Source organism: Miscanthus floridulus, chromosome 8, assembly GCF_019320115.1.
Source record: "Miscanthus floridulus cultivar M001 chromosome 8, ASM1932011v1, whole genome shotgun sequence".
NCBI classification, from domain to species: domain Eukaryota; kingdom Viridiplantae; phylum Streptophyta; class Magnoliopsida; order Poales; family Poaceae; genus Miscanthus; species Miscanthus floridulus.
Genome location: NC_089587.1, coordinates 73,211,315 through 73,238,064, shown reverse-complemented (window position 1 = coordinate 73,238,064; position 26,750 = coordinate 73,211,315). Strand labels below are relative to the sequence as shown.

Below are 26,750 nucleotides of genomic sequence, written 5' to 3'. Positions count from 1 at the left end.
ATAACACTGATCAAATCAATTAGTTTTGTTTTGTAGAATAGAATTACCAAATAAAAATAGCCACAGTGATTTAGCTGATTTAATCAACCCTAATTTAGAACTGAGCAATATACGCATAAAGTTGTCAGAACAAAGGAACAAGTACTTCTGTGAACTTGTTAAGATTAGCAAATGTTATAGGTGGACCCCGTGTGGCATTACTGTATAGAAAGTTACAAAGTAATCACATGAATTGTGTAAGAGTTTCATAGGAATCAATCCAATTTACAAAGAACAAATTCCAAGAAGCTGGCACTGAATTGGCTCAGTTTGTCGATACAAAATTATTTCATCAATGCTGAATGGACTTGCAACACCACCTCAACCATGGGTGAGATATTTAACTGTGGAGGAACCAATAAACTGGCACTGATTGTTGAATGGCTAAATCTAGGCTCCTAGTTGAGAATTGAGATTCCTTCTGTACACTGGCATCAGGACGCCAAGAATATGTTACATATCAGGGTGAGGGGTATACAAATGGGGAGTTACTGATTTTGGTCCTTAAGTGATTCAGTATGGGAATCCAATATATACAGTCCCATCATTTGACACTTGTTAGCATGCCAATTTAGTATGATAAGGAGACTTGCTCCGCCATGTAGGAATAGGCAGAATCTGCAATCACAGAACATGAGAATTTTTTTTAAAAAAAATCTTCAGTATCTTCGATAACGGTCATGTTCAATAAGTTAAAGTTGAAATACAAAGCAAATGCAAGCAAATCTCTGTACATGCTAGATAAATATGAACTATGACAAACAGGTGCATCGCTGCACGAACCACGCATATAAGACGACATCTAACACAAATATCAAAGCAGAAATCAGATTATTTTTAATTCGCACGGTAAAAAACAATAGAATGATCAAAGGACACAAAGCGAAGGAGAAAATATTCAGAACAATGTTGCATTAACACTACACGTTCCTAGCAGCTAGAAAGGTATGACACTGAGTCTGCATGTGCTTTATAATAGTTTGATCCTACGTAGGTGTGTAAATGAATATACATTGTAAAATAGATGTAGAGTAAATTTAGGATTAGGGCACACCTTTGTTGACTTGAATTGCATTGGCTCAGAATATCAGTTTTGAGCTGAAGAATCAATTGAGAATAGTAGTATTCAGGTGGCACCTTGGGCTTTGGTCTTCAGGATGTCAGCCATATGTTCCAAAGGATTAGGAGCTACAGATTTCTCAAAGGAAATTCCATTTTGTATGAACAGGTGTTGCAAGAATGGCGGGCCTGGTGCAAGCGGTAGAATCTTACCACCTGTGACCGGAAGGTCCCGGGTTCGAGTCGCGGGCTCTCTGCACTGGGTACGCCCTTTATGAACAGGTGTTGCAAAAGCTCAACTAACGTTGGACCATGAGATGGATCACTTCCTAATGAAGTCCTTGCAGTGCTCCAAAAGGTGATATGATATTGGCGGAAGTTCCTTGTTGTTCCCAATCTTGAACACCATTCATATCATGAGTATAAAGGTACGCTGCCCTCCAGCATGTTCTCAGAAAGAAAGAAAGAAAGAAAACGAATTCTCTATCTTTTTACTCACTGGTAATCTGTCGGTTAAACATGAGAGCAACGGATCATGGCAGTGCGTTAACAAACCTATCCTGCACCAGGAAACAAAAGAAAATGGTACATGCAGAAAGCCAACCCACATGCATTGCATTGCTTGATTATCTAAACAAACTCAAAGTATTGAATCTACAAGTGCAATCAGTAACAACCTCTTGCTTCTTAAGCGACAAGTAGAACTGCTGCCATATAAAAAAATATATATATTCAAATCGATCAATCATTTGGTCATGAATTATCATCTCTATATCTGATCAACTATCTGAAGGCAATGGAGAAACTTGTGGTACTCTAGAGTCTGACTGAGTAACTTGTCTGCACTCTACTACAGCACAAACTCGATTTGTGATGGAACACTTGATGTGCTGACATTCTCAACCAAAGCAAACAGACAATTAACTATAAGTAGCTGCTACACATCTATGCCATGGCAATACCACTACTCAAGAAGGTATAGCTATGTAGAACAATAGACAGAAGGAACACGCCTATACTGCAAGATCTACATGTCACACTGCTGAATTTGTATGTGTTATCCTATACAGGTGAGCCACAGTTTCAGTTTTCAAACATTAGTTTGAACCAAATAAAAAAACGGGAATGTGTTGCAACAGTCTAGAACTGAACTCAGTAGCTCAGCCTATTTTGTCCTGCACGTTTGTTACAAGCAGTGAGCGTCACAAGATTAATAAAAAAGGAAAGATGTTGGTATTGGCTTGTAATTCGGTTAATTTCAGTTTATCACCAAACTGAAACGTGTAGTTGGATAACTACAATTGTCAAACAAAATTTAAAAGTAAAGAAACAAATGAACAGGCTGCATTGCACTGATTGAGGTCGAGACACTGAAACGCTGACGCTAGTGTTGGGGGCGCAGCAGGCATCTCATCCTTGAACATGACAGGAGGTCGAGGAATCCATGAAAGCAGTCGAAGGTGACCTGGCGACGTGGCGGACATCCGTGGGGCAGCTCATCTCCATCTCCCTAGCGCCGCCGTGGCATCCTCCTCCTTCCCCGCCTGCCACCCGGCTCCGGCGGCCTCGTGCTCCCCCCGGCATGCCCCCACATAGCACCACGGCCGCGAGCAGCAGCTCTAGCACCACCGATGCTCCTCCCACCACCCCCTCAGAAAGAGACTCACCCGCGTCGTCATGGATCTCGGAGGGGGGTCACCCGTGCCTCGAGGAGCGAGGACGCCCGCGCCATCATCGGATCTGGCCGTTTCCTGTGGAGGCAGCGCACTTCCTCGCTGGTAGCAGGATGCGTTGCCACTGCCACGGGAGGAGGCCATGTGGATGGAGTTGTGGGAGAAGGGGAAACTTTACGCATGGCCGTGGGGCCTTCCCGCGGAGGCGCAGCCGGGTCGGGATGGGGCGCCGGTGGGCCCGATACGGAGGGAATCGTGGGAGCGCCCGACGGTAATTGTCGCAGGTGAGTTTCGTTTGTAGAGAAGAGATAGCATTGTTGTGATAATAAGATCGAAGGAAACTTAGAGATAATATACACTAAATTTTCAATGTTGTCAGTAAACATCGAGCAATCAGTGATGTTCCATGTTCGGTAATCTTACAAAATGACGTGTGGGGCAATAGTATTAGGACCGGTGTCCTGGCTGCATTTTTAAACAGTGGAGGTGGAGGGGCTAGCTGTATGATGAATCCACATTATTCTTTTGAGGAGTCTGAATGAACAAACAATCTGAATCTGAATGAAGAACAAGAAGCAGCGAGCAGAGAGAGTCTGGTGACGAATGGAGGGTAGGATTAGATATGATGATGATGACGGTGTTCATGCAATGATTGAACTGGATCGTTTGTTGAGAAACCCTCTTCCCAGCCTTTGCTAGATTCTCCGCTGATCTTATTTGTGTTCTTGTTCTCCAGCAGCAGTGACGTTGTTGATTAGATTAGCCCTTTCTTGTGTCATTGTACTAGGAAACAAAGAAGAAAAGCAAAGGAAATTAGGAAAATATATAAAGACAAATGGAAAGTTGTAATGCAGTGGTAAGAAGTGGATAAACTAGCTGAACTAGTACAGAAGTTGGAGCCTGTAGAGTTGTAAAGAACAACAAGTGTGGTTTCGCAAGAAAAGAAAAGAAAAGAAATAAGTATAGAAGAAAAAAAAGGAAGTGTGGATGGATATGCATGAACCATCATCTATGTATACTCCCTCCATTTTTTTACATGCTATGTTAGCTTTGTACTAAGGCAAATATTTTTATATTTGACCATCAATTTTAACAAAAAATGTATAGGTTAACAACATATGTTTTTAGATTCGCTATGATAAATATTTTCATAATATATATTCCCTCTGCTCCAAATTATACGGCGTCTTAACTTTTCTAGATGCATAGCGCATAGAAAAGCTTATATATCTAGAAAAAAAAGTCAAGACGTCTTATAATTTGGAATGGAGGAAGTAATTCACATGGTGTGAAAACTACATGTATTTTTTTTAAAAAAATGATGGCCAGTTTATTTAGGAACTAGTATATACAGACCTTATTAAGTGTTCACTATAATTTTTAAATTGAAAATGACAAAAACCACTTTTAAAACCATTTTTAACCAGAGGGAAGAGGTAACTTAAATGATTTTATGTAGGTTTTTTTTAAAAAAAAAACAGATTGTCTCATTTTTCAATTCGACGAGAAAACTTAAACTATACCACAGTTTAGACTTTTTTTAGCGCGTGTTTAGTTCGCGAAAAGTTAGAAATTTAGCTACTGTAGCACTTTCGTTTTTATTTGGCAATTAGTGTTCAATTATGGACTAATTAGGCTCAAAACGTCCGTCTCGCAATTTCCAACCAAACTGTGCAATTAGTTTTTATTTTCGTCTGCATTTAATGCTCCATGCACATACCGCAAGATTTAATATAATGGGTACTGTAGCATTTTTTGAAAAAACTTTTCATGAACTAAACAAGGGCTTAGGAGCACCACAGTTTAGACTTTAGAGAGGCAGAAATGACTTAGGTGCGGCCTGCGGCTGTGAGCCACATGGCCTTGAGGCAGCCCAAGCAGCCTGGCACTTTCTGGGGCCCATGGTAACTGTGGCCTCTTGCGGTCTTGCCAGCGTTGGTGTTGGGCCCAAAGCCGCATTGTTGGAGGCCCAGAAAATGAATGGGGCAATCAACATTATGGTTCTGAGCTCGTTCTTTACATCTAAACAACTTTTTAGCAGCAGATAGATATAGAGATATATAAACCGCAATGAATTCTTTTTTGACCACCGCATCACCGGTTTATTAGATGATGATACAGTAACATTCTAACAGCTCGGACAGAGAAATGTTGCTGCACCATTTTGACCTCCTTAATCAATCAGCATCACCGAAGGGCGGGCCTGGTGCAAGCGGTAGAGTTTTACCGCCTGTGACCGGAAGGTCCTGGATTCGTCGCGGTCTCCTCGTATTGCACAGGCGAGGGTAAGACTTGCCACTGATATCCTTCCCTAGACCCGCACAGAGCGAGAACTTTCTACGCTAGGTACGCCCTTTTAATGAACCATCATCACTGTCACATTAACTACCAGCAATTCGTTGGTCGCAATGCATGGCCAGTCCCCAGTCATTGTGTGTACGTACGTTGTTGGCAATGCAGGTACTCCGTAGTTGTTGCGGCAGGTGATTTTACTGACAGCACTGCATACAGTACTATCGACATGCACTGCATACAGTACTATCTGTCGATAGTACTAGGCACCAAATCACAGAGAAGCGGTAATAATGAAACTGATTTATACGGACGATAGACGATAGGTGTTGTCTTACCATGGGCTGGTAGCTGGATCTGGATCTGGATCTGGATGGATCAGTAGTGCTCTGCTACTGGCCTACTACTGCTGCTAGTAGCTCAGACCGCTGACTGTCTGGGCTACTTGTACTCAACGGAGTACTTAGAGCTAACACCTGACAAATCCAGATGTGGCTATGTATTAAGTGACAATTGTGATATTAACACGGCTTCCAAACACAGCTTGGGCTAAAACATTTGGTTACAAAATGCAGAGAAAGTATAATTGATTTATGAAACTACACCATCAAATTTACCCAAGAGCTGCCAAGTCTATCATCCCTGCATATTAGGTTACCCTCTGTCAAGTCCGGTTATAACAGTGATGCTGGATTTAGACCCCACGATGATCCACGGACGGACTTGGAGTAGTGAGATAACTTAATATTTGTGACTGGATGATGAAGTAACACTAGCTAAATTAGCAAACATAGGTAGGGACCTTCGTCATTGCCCAGGATCGACTAGGTTAATTGATTCTCCATGGTCAGGCCGGCTAACGCACAACTAGAACAGAAACACGCTGTAGGTGTAGTATACCTATTTACCTTGACAGTGGAGGGTTGGTTAAGAAAGATGAACATGGACGAACATTGCAGTGGTATGGAGTATATATATTGGAATCAGAGGCTCAAACGACATGAACAGAATGGGTCGATGGAGAAGGAAAACACAGCCACCAAGAGCAGAGTGGAGATGAGCAGTGTCCACGACGGCCGTTGAGATGAAGTGACAATCTGACTGACCCCTCTCTTTCTTTTCGGTACTGGATCCATGCATTTTACATAGATGTTGCAGCATCAAGCAACATAAACTACTTTAATTTGACAAGTGTCAAACTAGTACTAATTAGCATGAGTTGACTAATGGCGGACTGACTCGACTCAACTAGGCAGTACGCGGTCGTACATGTGCTTGTGCTTCCTTTACCACTATGAGGTGTTGGGTTCTTTAGTCGCTTCTTAAATTTATGTCATATCGAATATTTAAAAATTAATAAGGAGTATTAAATATAGATTAATTACAAAACCAATTACATAGATGGAGGTTAATTTTCGAGACGAATTTTTTAAGCCTAATTAATCTGTCATTAGCATATGTTTACTGTAGCACCACGTTGTCAAAATCATGTACTAATTAGGCTTAAAAGATTCGTCTCCCAAATTAGTCGCAAGTTATGCAATTAGTTTTATAATTAATCTATATTTAATACTCCATGTATCTATGGAAACCAAAGAGGGTCTTAATCCGGTAGCTTAGATAGTGCTTCCGGTGCACACACACCGACATCAACGTACTGGTACGGTTACGTCGTTGCATTGGTGGTTGGTGGCTGGTGCCCATAAACACAAAGTGCCAACGGCCTGTTCGTTGGTGGGTTCTAGGGCCGATAAGTTTGACTGGTGTTAGTTTGTTGCGAGAGAAAAACACTATTGATTGTCTGATAAGTCTTGGTTGAAATTAACAAACGAACAGGCTATAAATTGCCAATATAACACAGCTACTGTACTACCAATTTAGTACTCCCTCCAAAAAAAAAATACAATTTTCACTTTCCGAAGAGTCAAATTTGAACTTCGACTAAATTTTATATAAAAAGCACTAACATTTGTAATATAAAATAAATACCATTAGATTTGTTATATAATATATTTTCACAATAAATTTATTTGTAGACTTAAAACTAATACTATTTATCATAAATTTGGTCAAACTTAAACTAGTTTGACTAGCACGGATCCCATAATTGTATTTTTTTATGGATGAAGAGAGTAATATATGTCATATCAATTTATTAATATATAAAAGTAGTAGTAAGGACTTGCTCGGGCTCCTCTCGGCTCTGGCTCAATGGCTGAGGAGCCAGAGCCAGAGAAGCAAAAAATAGTGGTTCTTTCCTGTTTGATGAATAGTATCACAAAACAGTGCACAAGTTGGAGGAGCAAAGTCCTAGCTAGGACTTCCAGACAGCCCCTAAACTTACAACGTGCTCCCTCCGTATCCTAATTAGAGGGCGTTCGGGAGCGTGATGCGTTTGTGGCAAAGGATGACGTTCTGAGTACCGAGGCCTAATTTGGACGCGTTTACCCCTCACGTGCATGCATGCAAACAGCACAGACGTCGGGCCGCCCACAGCATGCATGCATGCATGCGTTTACCCCTCAGCCCGGCCGCTCGGCTTCGCTCGCCTCTCGATGTCATTACTGCGCTTAATCGTTGGACTCCTCGATTGAAGACGTCGGGCCACCCACAGCACGCTCGCCAACAGGGCAGCACGCTCGCCCTCGCCGTCCACAGCGCAGACTTCATCTCCCTCAGCTGCTCGTCGTAGAGTCTGTTGGTTAGGGTCTAGCGCCCCCTTTCCTCGCCATGGATACCGGCGGCGCGCGGGGGCCGGACTCGGTGCTGGTCGCCGCGGACGGCGTCGGGACGGAGTTGGAGGTGCTAGCCGCGGAGGACATCGGGCCAGAGTCGGAGGAGTTCGCCATGGAGGACGTCGACGACCCACTGCTGTCTGTGGACTCTGACCCACTGCTGTCAGTGGACTCTAACCCGCTGCTGTCCATCGCGCTGGATTCGCTCGACCCGCTGCTGCTCGCCGCGGACGGCGTGGTCCCAGTTTCTGCGGACGTCGTCACGCTGGATTCGCAGGAGGTCTTCACGGATGGCGTGGCACTGGACTCGCAGGAGCCGGACGAGGTCGTGCTGCTCGCCACAGATGGCGTGGTGCCGGATTCGCAGGAGGTCGCCGCGGACGGCGTGGCGCTGGACTCGCAAGAGGTCGTGCTGCTCGCCACGGACGACGTGGCGCTGGACTCGCAGGAGGTCGTGTTGCTCACCGCGGACAGTGTGGTGCCGGAGTCCTTGCCACCGAGCGCTTTCGTTTGCGGTCGCTGCCATCTCGTCCATGAGGACCGCGAAGCGTGGAACCGTGCGCACTCGCGGTTCTACCCATGCCCTCGTTGTGGTCTCGTCCACGCGGACTACTCCATCGATGCCATGCTCGGCCACATCAACGTGGACTGCGAGCTTTTCATGGAGCACTACAAGGGCTTGCTGCCGACAAAGGAGTACGCCAAAGCATCGGTAAGATTACAAATTTAGTTCATGAAACAATCAGCAATGGTTTAGTTCATGCAACATTACAAGATGTCTCTACTACAAAAGCTAACAAGCATCATTATAATTTTTTCATGCAGCAAGAGTAGCTTCGGCTTCATGTAGCAATGATGGATCACAAGGCAAACAAGATGGCAGCCGATCTTCTCTTTCTAGTGTTTCTTTTTTCATGTGAGGTATCTCAAACTTGTTGCAACCTTTCACTTTCATTGCTTCCAAGAAGACACCTTGTAGTGTTAGAAACATCCGGTTTGCAAGGTGTGGCGAGTACTCCATGAATGACTACAAAACAATTGTGCAACAAAAGAACGAATGAGAAAACAATTGTGCAACAAAACATGTGTGAACAATTTGAATTGCTTCCATGAATTGCAAATTACCTCTTTGACGGCGGGAACTAGAGCCTCTATAGTTTTTGCATCCTTTTTATATTGAATTGCTTGTATTGCTCGAAAGAAACCCAAGTCAAGAATGTTGAAATCCGGAGAGTTTGGTGGTTGACAGATTAGGCGAATATCAAATCCTCCTAGCTTAGCGGCCGCACAAAATTCCGGATCATCCAATTTCAAATGAGAGGGTGCATTGTCTTGTTGGATAAAGATTGGTCTACCCACATCTTCTCTTGGCCATTTGGATCTAATGGCCGGCAACACTTGGTTGATCATAAAGTCCCTAATCACATCTCTAGTGATCAATGTAATGGGCTTCATAACCATGTCGCCACGAACACGGCCGGTCCTCTCATTACTTCTCATAGCCGGTTCAAAATGAACAAGTGGGAAACATCCAATCCTACCATCAAAAGTACAAACCCCATCCCTAAACCTTGGTCGAGCGCAAGCACACAAGAACATGAGCCTAGGAATGTAGTTCTTGTTCTTACAAGTCCGATGTGGTACATCTTCTTCGGGTAGCAAATAATATCTTTCATTTTTTTGATGTAGGTAAAACCATTTCTCATCAATAAAAACAAAGTCATACAACTCCTTAAACTTTGGATCATCAAGCAACTCCCTGTTAACCATGTCAACACACCACTGTAACCTAGCCCTCTTGTTAGCTTCAGTGAGAAAGGGTTTGATGCTACTAGAGTGGCGCCTAAGGTAGCCTTTTTTCAAATACCTTTGAATCTGCCATCTGCTCAAATTTAGTGCCTTGCACACATCCTCTATAGTCATTCTTTGCTTTAGAGGAATGTTTCTCAATGCATCTAAGTCAACAGGGATTTGCTTGCGGCCTACTCTACCCTTCTTTAGACTTGAAACATCAACCGGAATGGAGTTTGCAAGTTGAGTTTTACCTCTTTTCCATAACCTTTGAACTGCCCGAATTTTAAGCCCAAATTGCTCAGCAACAATGGTAGTGTCCTTCTTGGCTAGTTTACCATTGTTGCTTGTAGCCAACAAAGATTGATAAACTTGTTTGCGGAGGTGTTCTGTCGTCTCTTTATTTCGGTGGGGCTGTTGAACATGATCTGTTAAAAAAATAATGCTTTTCAAAGTTAAACAATGGCATTTTCTAGTATTTATAGAGAGAAAAAAAACAAGGCCATTCATAGTGATCTTTTATTACGGCAAGTTATATTCAAAGTTAAACATCACGGCAAGTTCTATTCTTAGCTAGCAACAGCAAGTTCTTTTATTAGCAAGCACATTTACTAGGCAAGATAATATTCGTAGTAGTACACGGCAGCATGTTCTGTTTAAACAAGCACAATCATGCAACTATGCTTGGCCACGGCAAGTTGTAAACAAGCACTTCATGATATTTACAGCACGTTTATTGTTTGGCCACGGCATGTTCTAGCATGTTCTATTTACAGCAGAAAAACAAGCACAATCAATTATGCTTGGCCACGGCAAGTTGTAAACAAGCACTTCATGATATTAATAGGCATATTCTATTAGCAAGATTGTGCTAACAAGTATTTGTAGTACGTACCAGCATGATTCTGTAAATAATCAAAATCAACAGCTCCATATTCATCTACTGGCAAGTTCAAATCAAACCATGTCCAAAAAAATGAACAATCGTCTGAGAAAAAATTGCTCTGATCCAATTCAACGGAGCGGCGTCGGAGGCATGTTGAGATCATTACCATTGTTATTCTGATCCTCCATCAGAGGCATGTTGAGATCGAACGCAGCGGCGTCGTGCTCGTCGAGGTCGAACGCAGCGGCGTCGTGCTCGTCGAGGTCGAACGCAGCGGCGGCGGCGTCATCTTCAGCGCCAGGCTCGTTCAGATCAAAACCAGTCCACAAATCAGCCATGCTAAGCTCAGTACTCAAACGAAGTGGCATGAAGAACACATGTGGCGTGAGGAACTGAAGGACAGCGGCGCTTTATTAAACTGTCTGCAAGTATCCCAAACGTCGCATGCACGAGCGCCAGGCCAAAAAATGAAAAATTGAATGGCAAAAACGCGGCCAAACTCGCTGACACCGCGCGAAAACTGGAAGCAAACACGCGCCCAGGCGCGAGCGCGCACGACGGACTCGCTCCGCACAGTAGCATGCAAAAATCGCCATGCAAACTAGCGATATCAAAAAATACATGCGCCCCCCAGGAATCGAACCTAGGACCTTGGGGCACTTACCGCACTGCGCTAGCCACTCCAACTCTGATTCGTTCTTGTATACAATGAACCCGCAGGCGTATTTAATAGGGGCATACAGGGAAAAATACCCTCTACTTAATGACTCCTTGGTAATCACACTCATGTCCTAAACGTCATCTAATTAGGATACGGAGGGAGTACATAATTAAATCTAACTACCACCAACCAAGGAGGATCTATCATCGTACCTAGACTTCATTATTGTTGTTTTTGGCCCCATTCGACTTGCTGAAACTTAGCTGAATTGGCTGAAAAACACTGTTCTGACTGAATTGTTGTGAGAGAAAAACATTGTTCCAGCTGAAAAAAACAAGCTGAATAGTGTGGATTATAAGATAAGCCGAACGGAGCCTTCATATATAACAACGCCGGAAACCACGGATGAATTAGATTACAGATAGATAGATAGATAGATAGATAGATTGCTTGTCTATCTTCTAGCAGCTCCATCCATGGGATGAGTTGATCTTTGCTCCCCTAGTGGCGTTGAAACCTCAACTCTGTCCGCCACCTTGTGCTTGTGCTATTTAGCTACACCCACATGACAATGATGCTTAACTCCCACCGGCGGCTTCTTCTTCATCAGTGTGTGTCCATGTCATACACTTTTGTCCTCGGTTATCATAAAAAGCAGTCATGCATATAGACATTAGACACACCATAAGTATGGACATACCTTGTCAACTAATCTATCAAAACCGATTTACCACCAACCAACCTAGTTAATTACTCCTACTATCGAGCTTCCAATTTCCAAACGGTTGTCGTCCGCATTAATTCAGAGACGACGACAACTTTTGCTACTTAAGAATTACTTGTGACAGTATAAAGAAAAAAAAGTTTACTTAAAAAGAAGGTCTAATGAGCTCTTGTTTCCTCCTTCGACACTGTTACATTCATCCTTGATCTGATGATGAAGAACCTCCTGAGTGTGGTTGGTTGCTCTAATTTGCTGCTGCCGGACTGTTGTGACACCAAGCAATTTCCTTGCTGTCCACGAGCAAATGACACGCGAGACCCACACACTGCCACGAGGGCCCAAGCGCGCTCGGGCCCCGCCATCCAGCGTCCCAACCCACCCACCCGCGTGTCCGCGCACGCGCCCCCGCCTGCTCGCCCGCGTCCAGGCTAGCACTAGCGCTGCAAGCAGCGAGGCGCGGCGCCGGCCGGGCCGGGGCCCACCCACGTGCCGCCCCCGCGCGGGCCACTCGCCGCTGAGCCCCGAGGGCCCTCCCACACCGGCGCCGGGTCCACGGCGCGTCCGGCGGCCCCACGTGCCGGGCACACGGCGCGTTGGGCGGCGTGGACCTGGCGGGGCCCACCCGGTGAGCGGAACGCACACGCCGTCCCAAGCTGTCGCACGCGGCCTCCCTGCCCCCGCTCTTGCTTTTTGTTGCCCCACGGTTTTGCGCGCAGGACCCTGTGGTTTTGTGGTATTTGTTTCTACTTCGTTAGTGGACCGGTTCCAGATGGTCGTCGGTCAACTTTTCCAACCCTTTGCATGCAGACAGCCAGACACGCAGGCGCCGGTGAACACACGGTTAATGGACCAAGCTCAGAAATCCAGATTCGATTCTTTGACAGTGACTTTATTTTCCTTTTGATTTGATTTGAATGGACGATGGATGAAACTAAAAGTGGTTTCACCACGCAATGGAAAAGAGAGGATCTTACGTGTTATTAATCTTTATAGTTTGATATCGTCCTTAACAAGAGATTTGACATCTTCGCAGTGCATTTGCTAAGTACTAGTACATAGTATCTCTAGAGCTGGTTTGTAAATAGTTTAAACTCCTGTATGACAAAAATAATTCTAAATTGTATTAGTAATGCCTGTATGCGGTGGGTGACCGATCAATTTATTGATATCCATGTAAGACGATATAATCAGGTCCCATAAGTGTATATGGTATGCAGGGTTGAACCGTTGAACACTAGTCGATGCTGTCAGGATTATAGGACTTACCCAAATGACTGTTTATATTTGGTACAACCCTGATTACTATTAAGAAATTAGGATATCAAAAAACTATAGTTTTAGAATTCGTAGGTATGTCAAACCATTGTTTAGAAAAAAAAGAGATATAAAGTGGACTTTTTCAGATTTCAAAATCCTACCGTTTGAGTAAAACTATCATTTTAAAACTATATGTACAAAGTTTGTTGCATCAAACAATTTCATGGTGCTCTTAAAACAATGTATTTTTTAAACCATGATTTTTTTTATAAAGCTCAAAAATACTTTTGCATCTAAATATGATTTTTCTACTCACAAGACATCGTGTAATCTTGTAGAACTTATAGGGGTTAACAATATTGCAGTTTTGGGTTCTAGTAAAACGTTGTTTCTTCAACTTTTTCTTAACTAAAGCATTGTGAGGATGACACAACACGTAAGAACCAAAAAAAATGATGCTTTTATATAGACAAAAAAAAGTGAAAAACATGCTCTACTGAGGAAGTTGGACGGAGCAAGAATTGCGTGGAAAATTTCAGTCAGGTGGTTAACCGGATGACGTGGCGGCAGAGACACAGAAGTCAATTGGTACCGACAAGCTCACACCAGAAAGTTTCAGGGTGTAATCTGTAAAAGGACAAGACATGTCTTTTCCTTAATTCCTAGCTTCCAGACTTCTCCCACCCGCCTCGGCCGCGTCCTCCGACTGAGATCACTGCGCGTGCCGCCGGCGCCATGGCCGCGCCACCGCCGTCGCCAGCCAAAATCCACTAGCAGCGCGTCGCGTCGCGGGTGCACCTGCGGCCGATCTAGGTTCGTGCGCGCTACCGCTTCCCTCGCTTTCTGCTCCCGCCGATGTGATCTTGTAGCTCCAGATTGCATCTCCCTCTCCTCGTTCTTTCGGCTCGGGCAAAATGCTTCTTTCCTTGCTCGCAGGCTGCGGTTTATGCTCAAAAGCGCGATCTTTACGCTCGGAATGGCCTCGTTGCAGGAGGCAGGGATTTCTTCTCTCCCGTTTCCTCGCCCGGCGCTGTGGAATACGGGCCTGGATTTGCTCGTGAGTGAGAGGAGGAGGGGTAATAGGGTGAAGGAGGCGCACGGGGAGAAGATGGCTGCGGAAATGGTGAAGGCGGCGACGAGCGACAAGCTCAAGGAGATGGATTGGGCAAAGAACATCGAAATCTGCGAGCTCGTGGCGCAGGATCCTGGGTATGCTTGCCATTCCCCCCTTTCTGTTCCCTTTCTCCCCCTGTTTTTCCCCTTTTCGGAACCATTGGTTACCGAGTAGCATTGCAACTTTGCTGGTTGAAGGCTGTGACGATGAATTAGATATTGTACTCTCTTATTATTGCCATTTCTTTTTGAGTGTACGGTGAATTGATCTGGAAGCGCTACCAGTTTTTCGTTGCCAGTTGGCTATGATTTTTTTTTTAATTTTTGCATATAAGTGGTGGTTCATGGGTTGCCATTTGGAAAGGGTGTTTTTTGTTTACTTGAATGATGTGTTAATTTTCTGTTCCCTTTTACTGTCACCAGGAAAGCGAAGGATGTGATCAAGTCCATAAAAAAGTCTATAGGGAGCAGGAGCAAGAGCACTCAACTCTTTGCTGTTATGGTGAGTTATTTTCACAGCAGAAGCCCTCTTGGATCCCGATTCCCCGATCAACTGGTGTGCTATAAGTATCTAGATGACTATGCTAGACACAGGGATACATTCCTTTTATATTTGATCATGAATCATAGACATGTAAGAAGGGAGGGCGACTTGTACTTTTGCTCACCCAGTCACCCACAATGGAAAACTCCATGAAAGCAAAAAGAGCTACTCTTGCTAATGGTACTGTTCATTTGATGTAAAAGCAGGCATGGTAGTACTTCAGATGTTTTCTTGTCTGCTGAGTTAATTCTGCCGCTGCGCTTCATATTTACGTCTTGAATTTTCTGAACTGTGAATGTAGGTTTTGGTCCTGATGTCACTGTACCTAAATGGCCTATCATTTTTCATTTTAAAAATTTTAATTAGATCATTACAGAATGTGCAGATGTGTTTCTATGATTAACCTTTGGTCTTGATTCAGATTCACTGCTATTTGTTTCAGCTATTGGAGATGCTTTTGAATAATTGCGGAGAGCCTATCCATAGGCAGGTCATCGATAATGGGCTTCTTCCAATACTTGTGAAGATAGTGAAGAAAAAGGTAACTTCTTTTTCACTGAATTTAGGATGACAATTGTGAAACCTGTTCTCATTTGAAACTTTACCAATTGATGTTGACATAATACGCTATCTTGGTTGCAGACGGATTTACCAGTTCGAGAAAAAATATTTCTTCTGTTAGATGCTACACAAACATCCCTTGGTGGAGCTAAAGCAAAGTTTCCTCAGTACTATGAGGCATACTATGAGTTGGTGGTAGGTATCATATTTACAGTTTACTTCTTTTGCTTGGTTTCCTTTGTTTCTTCCCATGTATTTGTGTTGAGAATTTTGGTAGCACTATGTTTAACTGTTGGTGTGTTTATTCCTTTTAACTAGAAGTTTTTTTTCTTGCTCAAGTGAAACGCATGTGCAAATTGTTTGTCGATTTATTGATAAATATGTGAAGAGTCATAAAAGTGTCATACATACTTCTGTGGTGCTGTTGTTTGCTTGGTGGTTGCAATATTTATTCCTTAACCACTTCTATGACTCCAATATGTGCAGAACATTTCTTCTCTTCAACATATTCTTTTGTTGTTAGCTTACAATAGGAAGTAGCTGTTTTTTGGTTGTTGCAGTGTTTATTATGATATATAGCTGAAGCTATCATTTATCTTGCCTCCATAGTCTGCTGGTGTGCAATTTTCAAATCGCCCAAATGTTGTTGTCACACGAGCAGAAGTGCCAGTCCCCGAGACGAGAACAGAACGAAATAATGAAAGTTTGTCGACCCAATTGAATGAAGCTCAACAGGAAGTGCACACTCAGCCTGCTCCTGATGCAAGGTACTTTCTTGGCACTGATATGTTAATCTCGAGCTGTATGGTAGGAGTCACTATGACGATGTACATCATATAGTGTGGAGTTGCAGCATGTGGTTGAATAACCATTGGTACGCAGTTTGTTGTAGATTTTGATTTTCTTTTGGAATTGGTGTGTCACTTGTTAATGTCATGTGTTGTTTTCTTTTTTCTATTCCATGGTAGTTATATACATCTCTTCTGGGGGGGATTTATGGCACGATAAGTTCTGTGCAGCACAGGTGTCCTCAGGATGCCGTGCTTAGCATCTGTGATACCTTTCATTATTGATATAGTACTTAGGACAGTATAACTGGATCTGGATGCGACAAAATTTGCCTCATCTTTATGGATTGTTATTCCTATGTTCTAACAGCGCATTGTGATGTTTTTCAGTATAGTCCAGAAAGCCTCTAGTGTCATGGAAGTATTGAGGGATGTGCTTAATTCTATGGATCCTAGGCACCCTGAGGTATGTGTTAAATTAATATCCACATCATCAATATATCTGCATCCTTCTCTAGTTTGATTGCTTGTTGGATTTTTGCACCTCTTTATCCTCTTGCTGTGCAGCTAAAGTGCTTTTACTCTGTATAACTTATGCCCTAGCGCTGTGTTCTTGTAGGGAGCAACGGATGAATTTGTGTTGGATCTTGTCGAGCAATGTACGTTTCAGAAGCAACGAATAATCCACCTTGTTATGACATCAAGGTAAGGATCCGGTTTTATTACTGTTGCTTTGGCATGGTGTTGGAATATCTGTGCACATCTATCACCTGTTTGTTACTTGTCGCTGTCTGCTACAGCTGCACTGATGTTTTGTGTTGCCGCTATTATTTGCTAGGGATGAAATGGTGGTATCACAAGCTATAGAGCTAAATGAAGAGCTACATAAGGTCCTTGTCCGGCATGATGCGTTGCTTTTCGTTCACCCGACAACAACAGTAGCTTCTAACATAAAGGAGGAAGAGGATGCTGAAAGTCTCAATCGGAGGTAGGATCATGCACCATTTTCCTTCTGAATGATGGAAGGCAGCCTCTTACAGAATTCTCTCCCTACTAAAACAGACTGCGGAAGGGGAAAGCTCTGTCGCAGGACTACACAGATGACTCGGTGCCGTCATTCCGACCCATGCCCGAGGACAAGCTGCGGCGGCCGCTGACCATCCAGTCACGTCACCCCGACAAGAGACTGGGTGCGCTGAACATCCGTTCGCCGGACTGTGAGGAGGCAAGGCCTGATCCCGCTCCGCTGATCCCACCACCACCCGCAAAGCATGCTGAGAGGGAGAGGTTCTTCCGGGAGAAGAGCATCGACGGCGTGGCCAGCCTGCCGGGCCACCTGAGGGGCCTGTCACAGCACAGCCGGGATGGCAGCAGCTCATGTAGTGGCAGCACTGATTACGGCGACTGAGGGGGCATCAGCAGCAGTGGCAGTACATATAGGGTTCCCTTCTTGGGGTTGTTGGTCTCCCACTTGGCCAGGCAGGCGATACATTGGTGTTGCGCCGGAGTTTGGCTCGGCCCTCGGCATCTCTTTCTTCTTCATGCTGACCTGTGTACACTTGGTTTGGTAGCATTTTGTTCTTCCTTTCCATCTTTTCCCTTTGGCTGATGACATTATTGGGAGACCGTTGTGTTGGTGTGGCGTTGTGGGTTCTTTTCTTTCAGATCTATAGATGATTGTGATCTACTGCGTGGGAGTATGCTTGGGTCTGAAGCATTTCTGTGACTTTACCCTTTTGGCTTTCTGCTCGTGTGTGGTGTAGCACTTGGAGGTCTGCCGGAGGCGGGCATGCTGTTGCTATTCAGCAGTCAGATTGCTGCTGCCGGCCATAGGGCACCAAAGTGGCCGGTCATTGTCTTTGGGAAAAATACTGTGCAACGCATGCGAGAAACCCACCTTGAGGTGCCTGTAGATCGAAAATTTTGAAAAACTAACGTTTTTGACCAAAACTGTGTAAATTTGTTTTTTTTTTTTTTTTGGAAAATATGGCAAGAGCTATCTTTCTAAGAGGGTAGAGAGTTTAAAGATAGCAGAGATTGGCTAACTAAGGTCCTGTTTGAAACGGAGGTTTACAAAACAAATGAATACGAAGAAACATAGGAATCCAAAACAAATGAATAGGAAGAAACATAGGAATGAGGATGTAAAACAAGTCGAAATACTGTTCCGGCTGATTTGTTGTAAAAAAAAACACTGCTCCGGCTGAAAAAACAAGTTGAAAAGTACGGATTATAAGAGAAGCGAACAGGGCCAGAGTAGGAAGAAACACAAACTATAGAATTTCAAAACATAGGAACGAGAAGGTTGATGAAAAACTATAGGATTTCAAAATATAGGAATGGACACAGTTTGAGGCGTTTGGATTACAGGAAACAAGCTGCGTTGTCAGCTTTTTATTTATTTCCAGATCAATCCAAACGCTCCTACTCAATTCCTTTCCTATGAATGTGCTCCTTCAAAATTCCCGTGAAAAATTCATCAATCCAAACAGGCCCTAAACAGCCACCGGGGCGCCACATTCAAGAAGACGAAAGAAAAGCCACATTCAAGAAGGCAATAAGCAAAAGGAAAGCCACATTCAAGAAGACAACAAAAGAAAAGAAAGATATTACTGCCACGTTCATGAAGACAACAAACAAAAGAGAAGATATATTACTTCATTTGCGTTTAGTCACATAAGCGCTTTTCATGATGTGGCAACATTTTTAAGATGAGAGTGAAGAAATGAGTTTTATGGGGATGAAACTTTCTTAACACAGTTACCAACTCTCTATTAGTCATGAAATTAAATGTGTATGAACCATAGAATGAAACTTTCCATTGATAGTGGATGTTTGATTCATATTTCATTTCATTCTATATGACATGTCAATCCTGAGAACAACGCCACGAAACTTTTCACTTGGCCTTAGCTTGCTGCTTGGAAGTGGTTCACTAGTTCCTCCCTTTTCATATTGTAGAAAAAATTGTGCAAATTTAACCAGTGATTGATTTTTTAACTGCAATTGACTGATTTTTTTAGCAAAGCAATTGATTTTTTTTTGAAAAAAAAGCGGAGCAGAACAATGGATTGATTTCCATTGCGAGGGCAGACTGTCACAAAATGGAGTGAAAAAGTGGCCCAGTTCGGCCCACTCAAGTGGGATCCATTCTGGCCAGATCTCCTGCGCACAGTCACGTACAACATCGGGAGATTTAACTTTTTAGCATTATAAGGATCGGCACCTCCTGAGATCTCACTGCAACGGCTGGCAATACGACTTTGGCACGCAACAGAGAGAAGAGATACAGAATTGCCACTTTTGCACTCGTGGCACGACAGCGCGTCAGTCCAGGTGGGATCCGAGGCAGCATGGGGGTGGCAAATGACCACGGCTGCCCCTGCCCTCTGCTGCTAACCTAGCCGGGCCGCACTCAGTCGCCTCACCCGGCCCATTCGCTCGTTCTTCGTCTCCCCTCTCTCACCGTAGCCCTCCTCCGCCGCCGCCATCCGCCGCCGCCGCCACCTTCCTCTCCCTCCTTCCTCTCCTAGCTTTCTCGATGGAGCATTACTCAGAGTCATCTGGAGGTGGACGGGCGAGGAGCAGGCTTCACGGTGGCCCGAGCACCCGCATTGCCTCGATCGGTCTCGATCCCATTGGTGAGCTCAGCAGTTTCCCATTGATCCCTTGCCCGGATTGCCATCTTGCTCGAGTGGTGGAAGGGCGGACCAAGAAGGACAGTGAGAATCATGGCCGTCTGTACTTCAAGTGTGCAAGGAATGGGGTGAGTTGTCTCCTGGATTTTCCTAGATTAGCATAGTTAGGGTTGTAATTTGTGTTCTTTTTTTAGTTCCCCAAGTTGTGTGGGTATTATCGATTTGAAAAGCAACACTTCCAGCAGTTGAAGGATCTCGGCATCGTCATTGTTCAGCCATCGAACTGGGCAAAGGTGGTGGAAGAAGAAGCTTCAGTGGGGAGTCCAGATGGTGACAAGCAGAGGAAGGAATTGGAGCACAAGCTGGAGAAACTGATGTTGAAAATGAACATGTTCATTGCTTGTGTTGTATGCGTTGTCTTTGGGTGTGTAGTGATGTATGCTGTAATGAAGTAATGGATGAATGAAACTGAAAAATGTTGTCCCCAAAATTTTATTGTCTGGATGGATGGATGAAGCTGATGGATGACTAAAACTGAAATGATGAATTGACACATAATTCACAGAGGTATGATAAAAACAGATCACATGAACATCATTTCATAGAGCAGTGGCACATAATTTAATATAAACCATAACAGGTTCAGATAGTTGGGATGTCTACATATCCATTGACATTTGGCCACTTACATCATAGTAGCTTAAGGCCACACATTACATAGTCATTTGGCCAGTTCCAACACAAAAGCTTACGGCCACACATCACATTGTCTTGTGGCCACATAAAGCACATAATGTTCAGGCCATGCATCACTACATAAAAGATCACTGTCGGTGTTTTGGACCGGGGGGTCCTCAACCAACCAGTAAATATGAACTGCATGCCCCTAATCCCGGATGGTGATGTAAAGAGACACAAGGTTTATACTGGTTCGGGCAATCGATGCCCTACGTCTAGTCTGAGAGATCGATCTTGTATTCCTTGCACCGAGGTGCTTGTAGTAGGGGGTTACAAGCTGGGTGAGAGAGGGAGCTGATCCCAAGTCTTGGAGCGGTGTCGTGTGGGCTGCTTGAGACGTTGCTCTCAGACGGCCGGGATGTGTGCGTGTGTATGTTACAAGGTGTTCTTCTCCATGTTCTCCCTGCGTCGGAGTGTGTGTGCGTCTCCCCCTTCAGGCCCAGAAATGGCCCTGGCTGCCCCCTTTTATAGCCGCAAAGAGGGAGCCAGGAGTACATGAGAGAGCTACATGTGGAGCCTTAGTGAGGAAGGAAGATCTAGTACTGTGGCCTATTCCTATAGCAGCATAGTGTTAGGAATGGCCATTGGTACTTGATCACTGGTGCGTCGTGCCGGCCATGCTCGAGGCTGTTGAAGTTGTAGGGGTCCTCGTTGACGTCTAGTCAGCATGGCCTCCGCTGTAGGTGACATGTCGTGCCTTATGAATTTTTGACTTGGTGGTGCACCAAGGCCTGGCAGGTGTTTGTGGCTGGACGTGCCGAGGCCCGCTGTGCAGAGGCCTTTAGGAGTGACGATGCAGGGGTCTCGGCGGTCATCATCGTGGTTGATTTAGGTAGAACAACGTGGGACGTGCGTCTACAGGGTATGGTACCTGTATTGTCAGCAAGGGACGGTAAAAAGAGATTTGACTGTTGTCCCGTCGCTCCTGTAGTAGTGCACTGCCGATCATGGCTTCGTAGTGTGTGCAGCTGGGCGCATTAATTGGATGCGACAACTTGCCAGAGTGACGTTTGAGGCAGAGACGATGAGGTTGTGGGACGAGCCCGGTCTTGGGCGAGGCGGAGCACGGATGGCTTGTCCGAGGCCCCTCAGGAGGGTCTCAGGTGAGACAGAGCGAGATCAGTGAGTCCGAGGCCCTGCCGAGGGGTCTCGGGCGAGATGGAGCGGTTGGTGCGCTGATTCCAAGGTTATAGGGACCCAGCCCTGACTCCCCATGTCGCGTTATCCTTGGTGCAGGAGTTTAGGCAGCATAGTGGTCGGTAACCCCTGCTCCGTCCCGTCGTAGGTGGTAGGGTGTTGACACGACCGACGTGCAGCCAGTCACTTCGTTGTACTGTGCCGTCGTGCGGTTATCGAAGTAGTTGAGCGCTTTGATTGAATGTGATGTTCAGCTAGAGCAGTTTGGTCAAAGCGACGGTCGCAGAGCTAGTGCCGAGCCGGCCTCGGGTGAATCGGAGATTCGTTGCTTCCTCCGAGGCCTCGGCGAAGGGGCCTCAGCGTGGGAGCCTCGGGCGAATTGGAGATTCGGCACCTCTTCTGAGGCCTCGGCGAGGGGGGCCTCGGGCGAATCGGAGATTTGGTACCTCTTCTGAGGCCTTGTTTGTTCTACTGGTTCTTGCTTTTTAGGGTCTAAGCAGTTTTTCGGTCTTTGCCTGGGGCACCCCTTTTTCTGGTATCCGACAGTAGCCCCCGAGCCTCGGGTGGGAGTGTGAGGCACTCTCCCTGAGGTTTTTTTGAGATTTTGTTTCTCAGTGGCTTTTGTCAGGTTTGTTTTGTACTCGTGATTCCGGTGGGTGCGCGCGAGCGCACCCATCGGGTGTAGCCCCCGAGGCCCTGGAGGGGTGAGTTCATTCCACTAGGGGCTTTTTTCTTCATCGAGCAAGGTGCTCTGTCGTGCTTGCCAGACCCATGAGGGTGAGTTCAAGTCGTTAGTTTTTTGTTTGGGGCGAAGGAGTCCCCAAGCCTGCCGAGCCCTCGCGTGTGAGCCTAGGTCGCTGGGTCTCGGCAAGGTTGCAGGAAGAGCCCCTGAGCCTCCGCACGGAGCGAGAGGGCGGTCAGGAGTTCCCCTAGCTTTTTGTACGACCCTCGTGCATCCTTTTCGTTTGGAAGGAGGGGTTGTTTGCCATGCCCTCGTGTGCGAGCCTAGGTCACTGGGTCTCGGCAAAGTTGCAAGAAGAGCCCCCGAGCCTCTGCGCGGAGCGAGAGGGCGATCAGGAGTTCCCCTAGCTTTTTATACGACCCTCGCGCTTCTTTTTCACTCGGAAGGAGGGGTGGAATATGCCAGGCTACCCTTGGTGGGTGTGAGCGGCGACACTTCCGGTGAGCTGTTATCGGGTAAGTCTGAGTGGAGGCCCATGCCCCATTCGATAGGGGTCGGCTAGTGATCCAGAGACGCACTCCAAAAATAGTACCAGAGGGCTTCTCTAGCGGGTGCCAGGGCCGTTCGATTGGCCCTAGGGGCTCGGTGCCTCCCTATGATGGGATCCCCTTTAGAGAACTCCTACTGATCTTGGACACGACATAGGGCATCCCAGGTAATCGCTTGCCTGGGCCTCGGCAATGTACGGGCTCACCCATAGTCGTCCCTAACTCTGTCGTCCTGGGGCGGCTGTCGAGACCCTCAGGGGCCCAGCCTTCGAACCTCTGGACCATAATGGGCTTGGTGCCATTTTTCGTCGCGTTTTTCCGACCCTTGGGGTGTGAGCTTGGGTAACTCGTTTCTGTTTTTGGGTGCAGGACGAGCCCCCGAGCCTCCGCACAGAGCGAGAGGGCGGTCAGGAGTTCCCCTGGCTTCCTATGCGACCCTCGCGCGTCCTTTTCGTTCAGAAGGAGGGGTTGTTTGCCGAGCCCTCGCGTGCGAGCCTAGGTCGCTAGGTCTCAGCAAGGTTGCAGGAAGAGCTCCTGAGCCTCCGCACGGAGCGAGAGGGCGGTCAGGAGTTCCCCTAGCTTTTTGTATGACCCTCGCGCATCCTTTTCGTTTGGAAGGAGGGGTTGTTTGCCGAGCCCTCACGTGCGAGCCTAGTTCGCTGGGTCTCGGCAAGTTTCAGGAAGAGCCCCCGAGCCTCCGCACGGAGCGAGAGGGCGGTCAGGAGTTCCCCTGGCTTTTTGTATGACCCTCGTGCATCATTTTCGTTCAGAAGGAGGGGTTGTTTGCTGAGCCCTCGTGTGCGAGCCTAGGTCGCTGGGTCTTGGTAAAGTTGCAGGAAGAGCCCCCAAGCCTCTACGCGGAGCGAGAGGGCGATCAGGAGTTCCCTTCGCTTTTTATATGACCCTCACGCTTCCTTTTCGCTCGGAAGGAGGGGTGGAATATACCAGGCTACCCTTGGTGGGTGCGAGCGGCAACACTTCCGGTGAGCTATTATCGGGTAAGTCCGAGTGGAGGCCCATGCCCCATTTGATAGGGGTCGGCTAGTGATCCAGAGACGCACTCCAAAAATGGTACCAGAGGGCTTCTCTAGCGGGTGCCAGAGCCGTTCGATTGGCCCTAGGGGCTTGGTGCCTCCCTACGATGGGATCCCCTTTAGAGAACTCTTGCTGGTCTCGAACACGACATAGGGCATCCCAGGCAATCGCTTGCCTGGGCCTCGGCCATGTACGGGCTCGCCCATAGTTGTCCCTGACTCTGTCGTCCTGAGGCGGCTGTCGAGACCCTCGGGGGCCCAGCCTTCGAACCTCTGGACCATAATGGGCTCGGTGCCCAGTTCCTTAGTCTGGAGGGAATCGCGTGGGGGATATTCCCTCTCCATCGGCTGACAATGGCAGGCGCGCCCTTCACGGTGGTTTCTCAGGGGGCGAAAAAGGCGCCTGCCGTTGCTGCGGATAGACACTGTTGCGCCGTCTGCGGGCGGGACGTTACTTCATGCAGTTAGCAAAAAGCGAATGTGTGGGCAGTTTTACCGAATCTGCATTGATTGCGCTAGATCTAGAAAATAACAACACCGATTTCGTCGCTCACCCGTTTCCGATTTCACCGTTCGCCGTTCGCCCTCTCCCCTATAAATACGCGACGAGCCGTGGCTCCGCCTCTCCTTACCTTTTTCACCCGCAATCGCTTTCTCCGCCTTCGAGCTCTTGCTAAGAGTAGAGGAGAGCGCCGAGAAGAAGTGGGGAGAGGGGAAAAGAGAGAAAGAGGGAGCGAGTGGTCGAGGGTTCATCTTACCGTTGCAGTTGTGCTCTCCACTGTGCCGATGGCGGGCGTCAGAATCCTCTAGGTGGATCCTTGGGGTCGCTCCGACGCGTCGGTGGAGATGCTGTAGGCGCTCGTCAACGTTGGTCTTTTTCGCCCGATCACCAACCCCGATAGGCCGGAGTGGATTGCTCTAGGGAGCGAGTCGGAGCCGAGGCCGTGTGACGGCTACGTGGTGAGCTTCGTCGTTTTCCACGAGCGAGGCCTCGGCTCGCCGGTGGACCAGTTCATGCGGGCACTTCCGCACTACTACGGTGTGGAGCTTCACAACTTCAGCCCCAATTCCATCGCACAGGCGACCATCTTCGTCGCCGTCTGCGAGGGGTATATGGGGATCGCTCCCCACTGGGAGCTGTGGCTCCACTTGTTTTGGGCGGTTTTCACCTCCAAGCCGGCGGGCGTGAAGGGCGCTCGAAAGGCGTCAAGGGCCGGCGGCTGCACTCTCCAAGTGCGCCAAGATCGGCAGTCCCTTTATATCCCGGCTCAGCTCGCATCGTCCAACCGTGGCTGGCATAACGGATGGTTCTACCTCCGTAATGATGGTGGCGAGTTTCCGCCCTATACTGGGCGGGTCGTGGAGAGTCAGCCAGAGAAATGGGGTTACGGCGTCGTCAAGGTCGACCAGCCTAAGCTAGAACTGCTCCTAAGGGCCCTGGGGAAGCTGCGTGACTGCGGGCTTACGGCGGCTGTGGTCGTGGCGGCTTTTCATCGCCGGAGGGTGCTGCCGCTGATGGCTCGACGACGGCACCTGTTTGAGATGACCCCGAGGGATCCGATCGAAGGTATCAAGATGTCCGCCTTCACCATCTCGGACGACGAGACCCTGCGTCGGGTGAGAGAGGCGGTGGATGGGAAGGTGAAGCTTAATGATTTGATGCCTTTCTCGATGCGCCCGTCGCGAGGGTACATCCCACTGGTAAGTTGGCCATTGCCAAGGCCTTCATGGCCTTCTTGCTCCTTTCCTTTCTTGTCCGTCGCCTTATTCCGTCGTTCCTGCAGGGGATGAGAGACGTGTGAGCCTCCTCGCCGCCTGTTCCTGAGGACGCGGTTCGACGGGCGGTGAACCGGGCGCGTGCCGAGGCGCAAAAGAAGCGGAAGGATGCCGAGGAGGCAAAGCGCACGAGGAAGATCCTCGAGCGTGAAAAGCTGGACGAGCGTCGCCGGCGTCAAAAGCTTGAGGGTCTCCCGGTGGAGTCCTCGCTGACGCCGTCGTCGTCGGAATCCTCGGGCGATGACGACGAGAGCGAGGTGGGGAAGGGTACCCTGGACTACCTCCCCGACGTTAGGGAGGTGGCACCCGGGGTGTCTCTAGGAGACGTTCGTCTTGTCGTCGAGGACGATACGCCCAAGGCGTGGGCATTGGGGAAGCGGGCTGTCAGCCCGGTGAGCTCGGTGGCGGAGGTAGAGCGAGCGACAGCGAGGGCTCCTCAACCGTCTCCGCGGGTGATTGAGGGGGTGCCAGGGTCCGGCGGTGACCAGCCGGTACCGGTGGATGCAGAGGCCGTGCCACCGCCGCCATCGCCGCCGTTGAAGAGGAGGGAGGTCGTACACAAGCGGTTGTGTCCCCGTTCGCGGTAAGTGTATTTTGGCGGAGTTCGCAGCATTCCCTGCTTGCCCCTTGGTTGTACGCTGATCTTGGGAGTGTCGTTGCGTGCAGCCTGAAGCGTCGGGTGGAGGAACCTGCCTTGGCGCCCCATAAGGCACTCAAGGTGAACATCAGCTCCACCGCCCATCAGGCTGAGGGGGCGTAGGCTGGCACGCAGGGTGGCGCAGCATCAGGCAAAGCCATCCTAGAGGAACCGGCTACCCAACATCAGGGCGCCGAGGCAGCCACGGAACGAGTGGGGGAGGAGGAGCCCACGCCCTGCGGTGTCGTGGGTCCTGGGGAGAACGAGGCCGAGGCAGCCGCCCCTACCGAGGCCATCGAGGGCAAGGCCAAAGCTCCCCAGACCTCCAAGGCCATGGCGCTAGATGCGGGGGTCGTCGAGGTGGAGATGGCAGAGGCTAGGGTGCCCGGTTCCGTCGAGGCCGAGGCGGTGGATCGGGCGGAGACGAGGCAAATTTT

The 26,750-nt window shown here is 47.5% G+C and overlaps 1 protein-coding gene, 1 long non-coding RNA gene and 1 pseudogene across 3 annotated transcripts; 2 read left to right on the top strand and 1 right to left on the bottom strand.

The window, feature by feature from the left end:
• The window catches only part of LOC136469383 (probable L-type lectin-domain containing receptor kinase S.5), a 59,866-nt pseudogene that overhangs the window by 31,785 nt on the left and 1,331 nt on the right, over positions 1 to 26,750 (top strand).
• LOC136472579 (uncharacterized) lies at positions 264 to 3,116 on the bottom strand. Of its 2 annotated transcripts, XR_010762391.1 has the most exons (3): positions 1,598 to 3,103; positions 1,094 to 1,495; positions 264 to 657 (listed from the first exon to the last, which is right to left on the bottom strand). It is a non-coding gene; the product is annotated as an uncharacterized lncRNA (long non-coding RNA). The 2 variants fall into 2 exon arrangements; XR_010762390.1 differs by having other exon boundaries at positions 1,094 to 3,116.
• LOC136472578 (TOM1-like protein 5) lies at positions 13,794 to 17,823 on the top strand. Its single transcript, XM_066470277.1, has 10 exons — positions 13,794 to 13,930; positions 14,109 to 14,326; positions 14,654 to 14,732; positions 15,217 to 15,315; positions 15,417 to 15,530; positions 15,945 to 16,102; positions 16,514 to 16,589; positions 16,743 to 16,828; positions 16,962 to 17,111; positions 17,186 to 17,823. The coding sequence occupies exons 2-10, from the start codon at positions 14,226 to 14,228 to the stop codon at positions 17,529 to 17,531; spliced, it is 1,209 nt and encodes a 402-aa protein (XP_066326374.1). The 5' UTR covers positions 13,794 to 13,930; positions 14,109 to 14,225; the 3' UTR covers positions 17,532 to 17,823.

Bases quoted from the DNA above. Each gene is read 5' to 3' on its own strand.
- LOC136472578 (XM_066470277.1), top strand. From the start codon at position 14,226: ATGGCTGCGGAAATGGTGAAGGCGGCGACGAGCGACAAGCTCAAGGAG. The intron at 16,103-16,513 runs GTACTTTCTTGG...GATGTTTTTCAG, and splicing joins CAGCCTGCTCCTGATGCAAG to TATAGTCCAGAAAGCCTCTA. The intron at 17,112-17,185 runs GTAGGATCATGC...CTACTAAAACAG, and splicing joins GCTGAAAGTCTCAATCGGAG to ACTGCGGAAGGGGAAAGCTC.